The following is a 13,214-nucleotide window of genomic DNA, read 5'->3' as shown; positions in this document are numbered from 1 at the left end:
CCTCTGTCACCCTCTCATTTGCACCACTGTCAGATCAACATCAAGGTGTGGATTTAAAAGGGGAATAAAACGTTTTGAAGTACCAGAAGGTGTGTGTCTTTAAACACACACTGCTCAGTCAAACACCAGAGGAACATGTTCACCTTAAGTTTTGCATTCTTACATTTTAACTTGGAAATCACTTCTGTCATTATTAGCACTCATCATTAATCACTACCCATGAAAAATAAATATCTCCAGTAAGAGCTTTGGTCACTATCTCAAGGTTTCATGTCTGGAGATAACTGCAGGAGTAAGGACTTCTTACTGCCTGGAACCAATCAAATGATTTTGTTTCAAGAGATGACTGAGGAATGTAATAGATTCCTTTCATCTTTTATCTAACAGAATTGATGAATTTGCATTAAAAAGATCAAGGCCCAGCTTCCAGCCTCACTTACCCCGGTGTAAATCATAAGTGACTCCACTGAACAAGTAGCATTACCCTAATGGACTGAGCTGAGCGCAGCTCCTGGAAGACACAAAAAGCCCCTGTTAAGGCAGGCACATCACACACAGGACTTTTAAATCTGAGATCTGTGTGTACCAATAGGTGTAGATAAAAGGCAAGCACTGCTCAGCATTCAGAGGGTGCTTTGCAAAGAGGAATTAACCCATCCTGATGTGGTTTATGTAATGAGTTACATGGCCCACGTGAAGGCAGGGATGGAGATGCTGCAGCCATCAGCTGTCAGGTTGTCTCAGATCCTTGCATACACAAAACAGAAACACTAAAAACACAGCAAAAGAGACTCTGACCTGCCTCTGTGTGGTGAGAGCTCTCAGCTCTGCCTCTGGGCTCCAAAACTGGGCAGCATTGAATGTCTGGGCAGCATTAAATGGCTTCCAGCTCCTAGCTCTGACTCAGGCCACGGAAATTGTCCACAATCCATCCCTGGAACACATGGTGGGAGCTGCTGATCCCTTTCAGAAACACTGAAAGTGTTTCTAGCTGGGGTGTATTTCAGGACAAAATGTGCATTTTTTTTTTTTCAGATGGAGCAGTTATGATGTAAAGATGTCTCCTTCAAGGGGTATGTGATGAAATGGCCACTGAAGTGGGGTTAGAAATGCCACACAAAGACATTCCATATAAATCTGGTCTTGTGAAAGAGTCAGTTTTGCAAATGGCGTGTCAGTAATCTTCACATGAGGCCTGGACCAGCCTGGCAGTTTGGACATAAGCTCTGACCCTTTCCTGCCCTCTGAGTCTGTAATTGCCACTGGAAATCCACTCCTGTACTTGTCAAGACAGAAAGGGATTCAGAGACAGTCTTTCTGATGTCTTTCACCTCCTTAAGGATACCTCATAAAATATTAAGTATTTTCAGAAAAATATCAAGAGACCTTTACAGTATATGCCATGACCCAAACATAACAACCAAAGTAGACACAGTGGGAAGAATATGTTTAGATAATTTAAAAGATAAATGGTCTCCAGCTTCACTGATCCATACACTCTGTCAATCCAGCACTTGTTAAGTGCTTCCAATACAGATGATATATTTAGGAAATGATGTAGCTCAGCAATAGAAGACCAATGAAGCCCAAGCCATAAAACCACTAGGGAAGAGGACTCAGCTATATGCCATGAATAATATTTACATTAAATCAGAATATCAAGTACAGATTACATTTCTCTCCTACCAAGAATGTGCCACCTTTTGCTTAAGCAATCACTGGGCCATCATGACTTTTAAGTGATAATAACAACTCAGGCTCCAACAAATAATCTGCACAGGATACAGGCTCAGTAGTTTGGTTTTTTTTACATTGACAGAGCAGAGCAAGATTATCTTCTCTTAGAATTTCCAGGCTCATTTAATCATCCAGCCATAATAGCACACAGCTTTTAAAGGGAGCCAGCCCTGTTTGCACAAATTTGACAAGATTGCTGTTTTGTTAAAGGCACTTAAAGGCCCCTTTAGACCTGGAAGTAACTCAGACTGGACCAATATCCTGACCCCATTAAAGCAACACAAGAGTCTTTCCACTAAGGGATAAAGCAAAGAAGGATTTGAAGATAAAGGACTCTGAAATAACACAAAACACAACACAGTACAGGGTTTAAATAAAAATAGGTGTGAAATATACAGACTTATCACGGTCAGGACTCATTTAAGATCAGTTCCTGAGCATCTTGCTGGTTTTGAACAGGTATATAAAGGTATAGTAGGACTTCACAGGACTTTCTTGCAGAACCAGGGGATGTTCACTGCCAAATCATGTGAATTTTGCCCCAAATGTTACACATCACATGAATGGGGTTGGTTAATTCCTGAAGGGACACATCAACAGCCTATAGCCAACACAAGGCAACTGATCCTCTGGGATGGAGGAGAAAATCACTGCCCATGCTGATAATATGTTAGATTTAGAATTTCAGAGAATCAGAATAACAAGGTTGGAAGGAACCTCAAAAGATATCCAGTCCAACCTTTGTTTTCTCAAAGAGAACCAGCTAAGTTCTTCTGTGCCACACCATCTGAAATCTTATTATTCTAATTCTTTGCCTTTTGCTTTCTAAATTGGAAAGAAAGTCTAGGTACTTGTCAACCTAATCAGTTGAAATTGTGAAGAATTCCATAAAAGCATGAATTCACTGAGAGTATTTATGCATGCTTACATGATTTTTAAATAGATTCATTACTGGTTCCCAGTAAGGCATAGTTCACTTTGTGCCTTGGCTTTCATATGTAAAATAGCTCAATTTTTATATGTTTACAGCTCAAAACAACATAATTATTGTTTTAGACCATTTATTTCTTGAATTGAATAAAAGAAGTATTTCAGTAATTTATTCTTTGCTATTTCTTTGCTGAAATACTTTGAAGTAGTTCAGCTATTTTTTTCTTTGAAGAAATATTAGGGCTTTTCTTTTGAAGAAACGAACTTTCTTTATAATCTATTATTACTCTTCTAAAGGATTCTACATAGATATTTCAGAGTATTAGACAGGGATGCTTCAGAAATGATCTGCCTTAATTTAGCCTATTTTGTATATATCTATCAACCTGTTCATGCCATGAGAGAGCCTGAAGACCCACGAGGCATCATCAGATAAGAACACAGTTTCTATTAATTTTTCCATCTATCTCACTTCTGAGAAGTAAAACATACTGTCAATTCTTGAATAGAAAATATAATTTGGTTCCGTGAACTCAATCTTAGCACCACCTCTGTGGCTGCTGAAATAATGCAGCTTCAGGCTCCAATAATTGGAGGAGGCAGAGCACAAAAGAGGAGGGGTAAAAGTTCACACCTGAGGGATGGACAGGGAACAGTGAAAGGAAAGGTGATAAATCAGCTACAGGGGGGTTAAGTGGGAGATCCAGGGTGTGTTTTCAAACACAACCACACTTCTCCTTCCCTTCCTGTTTTCTTGGCTGGGAATTGAGGGGAAAGCACGGGAAGAGCACTTGTGAAAGCAGCAGCAGCAGCAGCAGCAGAGAAGGGGTTGGACCCAAGGGATTCAAAGGGCACGGAAGGAGATCTGGCAACAAAGCAGAGAGGGGAGCACGGCTCCTGCGCCAGGGTGAGAGCCCTTCAAACATCCTGAGCTTTTTCCAACTCACACAAGGGGAGTTTTCAATTAAACCTTGAAATAAACTGGAAGGCAGACGAGGTGTTTGAGAAAACATTGCTTGTAACAACACAGCAGCTTTATAAACCTCCGTAGGCAATCCAAAAAATAAAAAGGTACTGATAAAGAAAATTGTTGGTAGAGAAGGGGGAAAAAAATCCTTGTGTGGGGAGTATGTTCATATCTTTGCAATCAGTAATTCTTACACCATTTTAAAAATGCTGTCTCTGGTGACCCGGATGGTAAAATTTGTATTGAAAACATACAGAAAAAAATCACAAAAGAAGTAAAGAAACCCACCCCAACAGAGTCTGAAAAAAAAAGAGCTTAAAATACATTATTTTCCTCTAAGACCCATTTCTCTCTCATTGTGTTAATCACTTTCCTGCACTTTGCCTGTATATGATGTCTAGTCCCAAGAATCTTACTTGGAAAGCAGATCCACATAAGAGGAGGAAATGTAATGTACTAGGATAAATTTCATATTTAAAGCTGTTCTATCAGTTTCAGACTGGAGTATGAGACTGGGACTCCAACTCATGGCCTAATAGTACTCTTATCTACTCAGGAGGCAAAGAAAGAAGCTGATCACTTAAATCTATGAGAAATCTGGCTTAAATGACTATAAACTAAGGCACTATTAGTGCCCCAACTCTTTGTTCTTCTTAGTTTTTTCTGTCATGTAATCTTCATAATTACTCTTTAATTAATCTCCACAATCTTTTAAACATCATGAAAGGTTTTTTGTTTCTTAACATCTAAATCACAGTGTTTTCTTTTGAAAGAGTTTTACAAATAGAAAAAATATTCCCAATTAAAAAAGAGCTATGAGCTATACCTTAGCAAAATCTTTCTAATAATTGCATTTGTTTTTTGCATTTGTTCAGTATGAAAGGGATAATCTTTATGTATTCCTTGACACATTTTAGATCAAACTGAAAACTTTGTCAAGCAAACTTTGTCAATATTATCATTTATATCTTCATTAACTGGTTCTTTCCTGGCCAGCCATCTCAGAATCCCCGTTTTCTTTAAAGACAGCAGTTAATGAATTGAGATGTCAATTATATTGCTCTGAAAACCTTGAAGCAAATGAACTGCACAGAGATGCAAAAATAATAAATGACCTTTAATGTGATATAAGCAAACTCACTACCTCACACTCAGGTAATATTTTCTTGGATACTCACATAGGTTTTCAACACCCCAGAACTGGAAAAGGATCCTAGAACTAGAAGAAGTCTAGACTCTCCTTGATAGCAGAATTTAAACTCCCTTCCATTTGTGGGAATCATTTACTCTGAACACAGAGAGTCTCATAAACAAGGTTTAGTGGGTGAGCTGACTGAAGATCCCAGGTTTTCTCCTCCCCACAAGTGCTGTGTTAAAACAGAACGAGTCTGTATTTCATTGGCACAAGACAAACTTGCCTTGCAAATTCTGAGTGGTGTTAGGGAATTTTGTATGTGCAGCTGCAGCCACGTTGGCAAACAGAGAGCAGAGGAGTTGTTATAATCAGAGTGATGCAGAGTTCACAAACCATTCCCTGCTGCTCATGATTTTGGTAGGTGAAGAGGAAGAAAATTGCTCACCAGACAGCAACATCAGCGACACAATCTCATTTTCTACCAGGCTGAAAGAGCTCAGGGACAGTGAACTAGATGTTCACCTTTTAATTTCATCATTAAAGCATCAAGTGAGTAAATTTGCCCATCACAGAAGAGGTGGTTTGAGAGCACAAGGACTGAATACTCCTGTAGAGATGGAGAGACAGTTGTGTGACTGCTCTGCTCTGTGCTGAGCTGTGTAGATGCGAGGCACACCACATTTGACTTTCCAATTTTTTACATTAAAAAATATGTAAAGGATCATTAGGTCAAAAATTAAGCTCCTATCTAAATTTACACTCATATCCCAATCACAATGAGCCTTTGAAATTCTTTTTTTGCTACAAAAAAAAAAAAAATCCTGGAAGTAACTCTTGGGAGTTACTCTTGGGAGTGTAAAACTTGGGAGGTCGAAGCTCTATTTCACTAAGCTGGTGAGGAATTTATTCTGGGATTGTTGGAGAAGGGATATGGGGACTGGGAATTCCAGCCAGCATCTAATGTGGGGAGCTTCTGGATGCTTAAGAGGAAGGAAAGGAGAATCAAAACTATGTTATATATATTTATATATGCTATATTTAGGAGAGGGAAGACATTAGGGTATGACTGGATGGCGAAACAAGAGATGTAGGAATTAAACACACTCTAAGTACAAAAGAAAGTAATGCCAGAACATAATAATATAAAATAGGAAACTAAGAGTTGATGAAAAAACTGAATTTCCCTGGAGCATCCTATTGCCAGCTGCTCTTGTTTCCCTTTTCTCACTCAGTAAATACAGAAGCAAATATTAACATGGAAACATACAGAGGGAAATGGGAATATCCTTAGCACTCTAGTAACAAGACTTCTTAGACCAGTGTAATTTTTCTGCTCTCTCTTGACATTTTAAATAAGATTTATGTGCTGGTAGATGTCTCAAATTTTAAATGATGACCCACACAGTGTAATATGTCAAAAGAGCATTTCTCTGCCAACATTCTTCTGAATGAGAAATGGGCTGGACAGCAGGTACTACTAAATGTTAATAGCTCTAAAACTACACAAATTGTAAATTTATTGAATTGTGTTAATAATGAATCCTTAAAGTGCTCACAGAATTCTGAAGGAGCTGTAACTCAAGCAGAATTAAAGGTGCCCATAATCCTTTGAAGTCACAGGCAGAGGTGGCCACATCCAGAGGAGTTTAAGGAGAAGGAGCCAGTCTCCACCTGAAGATCAGATTGGTTTGGGGTATTTTATTAAATTAAAAGGGAGAGGAACCACTTGAGATTGCATGGTGATGCTCAAATCATTACATAAATATAAAATTACACTCATATTTAAAACCCAAAAGGGAAGTTTCTAACTCTAACAGCTACAAAGAGAAGCATGGCAATACTTATATCTGCAGACAGCTTAGGCAAGTGTTTGAAGTGTCAGCTGCCAGTTTTGGTCAGGATGGGGCTCCAAGGCACATGGCTTGGGAAGAGCAGTGTGAAGGTTTGTAAGTCTAAAAACCAGCAGAGATGTGGGGGAACAGCACCAAGGTATATGGAAACCAGCCGGGTGCACCCTGCTCTAGGCAGGCTGAGAAATGTGAATGTGTGCTGCTTCAGTGGCAGCAGAAATAGGTGGGGTCAGAAGGGGACATGACTTCTCTTAATTCCAGTCTGGATCTGGTCTTTTTTTGAAACACTGTAAATGTGGGGAAAAAAAAAAAAAAAAACAACAACAAAACAAAAAGAACCCTCCAAAGCTCCAACCAAACAAACCATAAACTCAGAATAGAAAAAATATATTGGATTTCTTTTCTGTTTCAGAGTGCTGATGTCTCACCCTGGGTTTAAGAGCCTTCTCTGCGAATGGCTGTTTTCACCAGTCTCAGTGGCTGTTTTTATTCCCTTGGGAATGATGTGGATCCTACAGATTTGCTGTGCCTTAGCAACACCATGATGGCACTGGAGAACCAGGGGCTGGCTGAGACAGCTCTGTTTTGTGAAATCCCAGTGGGAAACCCTGGGAGAACCAGAGGCTGGAGGGTCACAGACTGGGGGACCCCTGGATGGAAAGTGTCCTGGTGTCCAGCTGGATGAGGGAGGTTAAACCTGTGTCTCAGAAATTTGCTCTCTGTCACCCTTGCTCCAATGCTCCCCAGAGGGGGGACAGCAGAGGGATCTGTCTTTTTGGGACCTGATCCATACAGGAATGGTCTCTGCTCACAGAGCATCAATAAGAGCAGAGGTCCTGCCATGCCCACCTGGAGCAGAGCAGCAGCATCTCTGTCCCTTATCTACTTCTGTAAAAATTAAACTCAGTTATTCCACTGCTGCCCAATTCCCCATTAGCTTGGGCAGAAATACTGACATGGAGTGAAAATGTGAGTTTGTTCCACCATACAACCTTGAGCACTTCACCTTGTGGGGTTTTTGTGGTGATTTCACCCAGTCCAATATGCAACCACAGGCTGGCATAGCAGGGAAAACCAAATTCACACACTCACAGTTTGCATTGATAATGGGCTACACATTGGAAGATATTGATCAACAGCAAGGAAAATAAATTGAAGTAATGCAGAATTTGAGAAAGCTGCTGACTACAGACAACTGAGTCTGCATTCTTTTGGTTTGCTTTCTTTGTTTAAGCTTATTTAGATTCTTGGAGGGCTGCAGAAAGAAATTTTCAGGTATTTCAGGGAAAAATCTATCATGCTCTTACCTGAACTAAATTGCACACTGTCAATGCAAGCCAAAATCTGAAGCAATGAAAGCTGAGAGGGCACTCAGGTCAACACCCCTGAATGACACCAATATCCTACGAAGTTTAGTCACCTCTAAAGAGTGGCTGAGGGACCTTTATCAGTATATATCATAATGAATGACCAACAAAAGTGTGTCACTACTCTTCAGTGGTAGCATTTGAGATGTAAAAATTACCTTATCACAGAAATACTCCAAAAATATGCTCCCCCATACAGGGAAAGAGGAAGTTTATTTGAAGGATGGGGATCTCACCTCTATTATCTGCTAAAGAAATAAAAGATTTCTCTTTCTCAGGTAGTCAGTCTGATCCCCTTACTAGTTACTCAAATTTAATTGGGAGGAAAACCCATTTAATTATGACACAGTGGAAGGAGCTCAAAGCTATAATCAGGGCTCATTTTGGAAATTTGTCAGAGAGGTCATTCAGCCCTTCCCTGTCATTCCTGTTGATTTCTTGTCCCTGAATTAAATTTTCTAAGGGCTATAATGATCATCTATTACCGATAATTTTCTGTGGAGATACTTCTTTCATCTTTCTCTCATTCATTCATTTTTAAAAATCCTTTGACTTCTCCTATCTTCACATGCTCTTTTTGCTGATGTCCTCCAGCTTCATCATCTTTGTTCTCCCACTGTGTGTCCCTCATCATTCACCAGCCTTACTTGGGATACTGAAATCCATGTATTTGCCTTCTGCTCCACTAAATACACATATTTACCTGCTGATGGCCACAGCTCCATCCAGCACCATTGTAAATCTCCAAAACATTGTGCTTCAGGGCAATAGAAACTCATCAGCTGCCAGCAGAATGACACTCCTTATCAGCCAAATAAACACTGCTTTGTCTGCCAAGATTTGTTTTGGTCCAGTCAATGCCCTAACTTTCATCTGACCCTTGCCAAGCATTCCTTGCTAAATATGGTTAAGATCTCCATCAATGGGAGATTTTAGAACGTGATTAATATTTATATTTAAAGAAAGAGGTGCATCCTGCATGGGGTTAACCCCAGAACCAAGCGAGGGTTGTTGTTCAGGATCCAATATATTCCATATCCTACAGAGTGAGCGTGCCAGAACCGGTTAAAAATAGCCTCTTCCATTCATTAGCGTCAGCAGATGGCCATTAATCTTCCTGAAAGTATTGATTCAAGCTCCTCGTCTCCACTTTCAAGGCCCTTCACAGAGTCCCCTCTGCCCATCTATCATCCCTCCTTACACAGCTGAAAAGGTGGCTGGCTCTGGGACAAGTTGGGGACAGTAACAAACCTCGCGCGCCGCCCCCGGCGTCTGCAGGGAGCCGTGCACAGCGCCAACAAAGCCCTTCCATTTGTCTCCTTTAAAAGCTCCCCTAAAACTTCCCTTTGCCATCAGAAGGGCTGCAGAAGCGTTCCAGAGTCGCCCACTGGTGTGATGGCACTGGAGCCTCTCCAGGGCACGCTCTTGGCGAGGGCCATGTTGACAATGTGTGTTTCTCCACATCCAGAATCCATCTGTGCCAAGCTGTGGTGTTCTGTCTCCTCGACTCTAAGAGCTGGAATGCAGACTCTGAGTTATGCCCTCAGAGCATTTCCCAGCACAGGCAGGTAATAAGAAGCAAATCCTGGCTCAGGAGGTCAAGAACTGGAAGATTCACCTCAAAGAAGGTGCACAGTACCAAAACCTCACGGACTAGTGCAAGCCAAAATTAGTAAAGCAGCACTGCAAGATTTTGCTTAGCTGCAATTTAACCCTTGCCTATCAGCCCAGTGCTGCTACTCAAATAATGCCTGACCTTCCCTGAGACTTGCTACCAAAAATATATTTCATCTGGTTCATGAATGCCACCCTTCGAGTGTCATCATTGCAGTTCCCTGTGCATCAGTGCTGGTGTCGCCTATAGCAGACAGCCCCACATAATTGCTAAATCAGTGGGCATAAAGCTTCCTGTAATATCTGATAATTAACTCTTTTACTTCTAGAATTGATGTTCTGTTGTTTGTTCCAAACTCAAGAGTTCACTACGGTCCCTTTCAACTCTAGACCAGCAAATTTAGCTAATATATATCTTCCTTCTGCCCTAGTTTCAAGATCTTTCCAAACCCACATGGACTCTCCTGGAAGAAATAATGAAGATGTTGGAGACTCTCACCAAGATGTATCTAAGACACCAAGAAATGCATTTTCTCTTCTTTCCCAACCCCAAATCCCAAGACAAGATATTACATTCCTTTTGGAAAGAAACCCCTCAGCCATTCACACTCCATCCCTTACAATGGAAAGGGAGACTTCCCAAGCTCAGACATCACCAGAAAAACAGCCTGATATGGAGTTCACAGCACCTGAGAAACAACCTTTCCTTGAGAAAAGAGGTGATCTCACACCCCTTCTGCACGAGGAGCCAGAGCCCAGAGCCCCAGCTGTCGGTGTGACCTCCCACCCCCCTGTCCATTTTCAGCCGCACAAAGAAACGACAGCACGGACTGTTCCTCCTCATCCCAACACCAATCCAGACTCATTCCCTGCAGGCTCACAGACCCGTTCCAGGCATGGTTATCCTCCCAGGAAACGGCCCAGTGGAGTCTCAGTGCTGAGGAACAAAGCACCCCAGGGTTTCCCAAGAGAGCAGCCCAGAGCATCTCCCATGGCCGCGCGTCACCCTGTGCCTCCCCAATGGCAGGACCCCTCCCCGGCTGCTCCATCCCAGGGTGCAGGCTCTGCTCCTGCAGCAAGGCTCCCAGCGCACCCCTCAGCAGCCAGGAGGGGCTTCAGCAGGGCAAGGGGGGCTGTGGGGCTGCCCAAAAGCAGCACTGGGGCAGCGTGTGCTGAGCTGCCCTGTTTCACGGGTGTGCAGTGCCAGCCGGCTGAGGATGGAGAGCTTCAGTGTGGTCCTTGTCCCCCTGGATACAGTGGTGATGGAATTACATGTGAAGGTAAGGGAGAAAATTCTCTTTTAAATGCTCTAACAACTCCAGGTATAATAATTCTCCAAAGCAAAAATTATTTTTTATTATAAATTTGGAGATTTTTGGGGCCATTCTGTTTTCAAAACCAATTATATCTCAAAATAATAAATAAAACCTGTACCTTTGAAACAGCTCTTTCTGCTTACAAAAATGATCTGTTTATTTGATATCATTTAATCTATTAAAACCAGGGACAGATTGTGATCTTGCTTAATGCCAGATTCATTCTACTAAAGTCATGGCATTCAAAACCATATAAAGTTTCTGTGAGAAAGAGAAAAATTGATTCTACTTCTCCATACAACACATTCTAGGAAAAACTAATTTTTCTAATATCTTAAAAATTACCTGTAAATATCTATCTAATATCTCAAATGTGAAACTGAACTTGTCATCTGAAATGTATAGCACCAGAAGGGTTTTCACAGTATATTGAGTTATTTATTAGGCACCTGAGAATCCCTCCATAAACCCATAGGATTATGTACTTTGTTGAAGCAATGAATTCCCTGGCTTTGCTATCATTAATCACACCTTTTGCTGGCATCCCTCTGATAAGTTGATATCTTAACTGGCCTTCCACCACACAAAGCAAAAGTGTTTGTAACATTCATTCCCCTCTTTCTTTTCTGGTGTCTCACTCCTCATGCACAGAGCAGGGGCGTCTCAGCCATGATGTTCTAAGGGAAGGACCTTGCTGTAAGCCAGGTTTTGTGGGGGAGTGAAGCCCCCAGCACTGCTGCAACTACAACAGACCACTATTGGAGATATGGTACAAAATGTACAAAAAAAGGTTTTTGTAATGTTGAGCACTTCATCTTTTTGCCTATTTGCACATTTCTGAAACGCCCCTCCTAAAGGATTTAGAGTTACTTGGCACAAAGGAGTTTGTCTTTAACTTCTGGTTTATACCTAGAGATGGAAAAGCACCAAACAGGTTCTGATACTGGGAATCTCAAAGCAAGTCTGGCCACAGGAAGGCCTCTCCTCAAAATCCCATCCCATGTCCATATGAATATTTACATTCTGGACATAAGGCTGCTGCGTGTTTAGCAGACCCATCAGATTACTGCTTAAAACATAAATCTACCTTAAAATGTAAATCTCTCTCTGCCTTTTGCTTGTGAGATGTTTCCTTCAGTTACTGCTATTACTGAAAATCTCCCTGGAGAGTCCTTAGGATGAACTACTTTATCACCAACATCATTCTGCATCTTGGGGCTCGATGACACCATGCACAAATATCCTTTTTTGTCTCTTGTCAGTGTCCATGCCACCTGACCCAATAATTATCCTGTCCCTCCCCTTCTCTTCCCCATCCTGAGCCCCCTGCACACCTGCACCCTGGAGCAGAGCCAGGGCTGTGAACAGCACCCATTGTACCTCCAGCCGTGGGTGTCCCTTCCCATGTCAGATGAAGGTGATCCATCATGACAAACGAGGCTGAAAAATGAGGGCAATTTCTTGGATTAAGGCCTGTCACAGCCTTAGCTATCAGCACCTTGGGGTGCCCACACCTCACCAACTCCCCTCGAGACGGCAGTGCCCTCTGGGAACAGGAGGCACAAACACTGGGCAACAAATCAAAGTTTGGATGGGAGCAACATTTGCAAAGTCTCCAGGCTTCAACACAACATCCTTGGTAAGCCAGCAAAATGTCAAGAGACTCGGACACTATTGATAGTTGTCACCATCTTATTTCATATCAAAATTCAACAAGATAAAAGAGCCAGCCTGCTGGTAGCAAGTTTTAATGCCTTTGGATCTTGAGGGGATGTGACCTTTGTTTAATAAGAATGTCTGAAAATAATCTAAAATAAAAAGTACTTCACCAAGTGGTATGTATGCTGTGATAGAATACAATTTATTTCTTTCCAAATGTGCAGATTCAAAACCAGGCTTGGAGGACTCATAGGAAATAAACATAAACAGCATTCTGAAAACTAATTTCTTTCCTAAAGTATTTAATAACATATTTTATATCTTTAATATAAAATGTTATATATATATACACATTTATACAATTTATAATATATATATATACATTATGTATATACACATTTATATAATTTATTCATTATATACATTTAATATATTTAATAGATAAAGATATTTTATATTTTTATACATAAAATTTTATATCTTTAATATAATTATCCCTCTGGACAAGCCCCTCAGCCTCCCTGTCACAGTTCAGTTGGAAATCCTCTCCCTCTGTTCTGTCACCCTGAACTGGGGGTGACACAATCTCAGGACCACAGGATGGAAGAGGGAAGAGAGCCCTGGGGACCATCAGGTGTA

At 41.2% G+C, this 13,214-nt stretch overlaps 1 protein-coding gene across 1 annotated transcript in view; it reads left to right on the top strand.

The window, feature by feature from the left end:
- The window catches only part of LOC131085937 (von Willebrand factor D and EGF domain-containing protein-like), a 172,589-nt gene that overhangs the window by 124,678 nt on the left and 34,697 nt on the right, over positions 1-13,214 (top strand). Inside the window, exon 21 of the mRNA XM_058028517.1 lies at positions 10,032-10,880. Coding sequence (XP_057884500.1) covers positions 10,032-10,880 — 849 coding nt within the window. The remainder of the gene's footprint in view (positions 1-10,031; positions 10,881-13,214) is intronic.

This window comes from Melospiza georgiana, chromosome 7 (genome assembly GCF_028018845.1).
Source record: "Melospiza georgiana isolate bMelGeo1 chromosome 7, bMelGeo1.pri, whole genome shotgun sequence".
Classification (NCBI taxonomy): Eukaryota; Metazoa; Chordata; class Aves; order Passeriformes; family Passerellidae; genus Melospiza; species Melospiza georgiana.
This window is presented reverse-complemented; position numbering and strand designations above follow the sequence as displayed.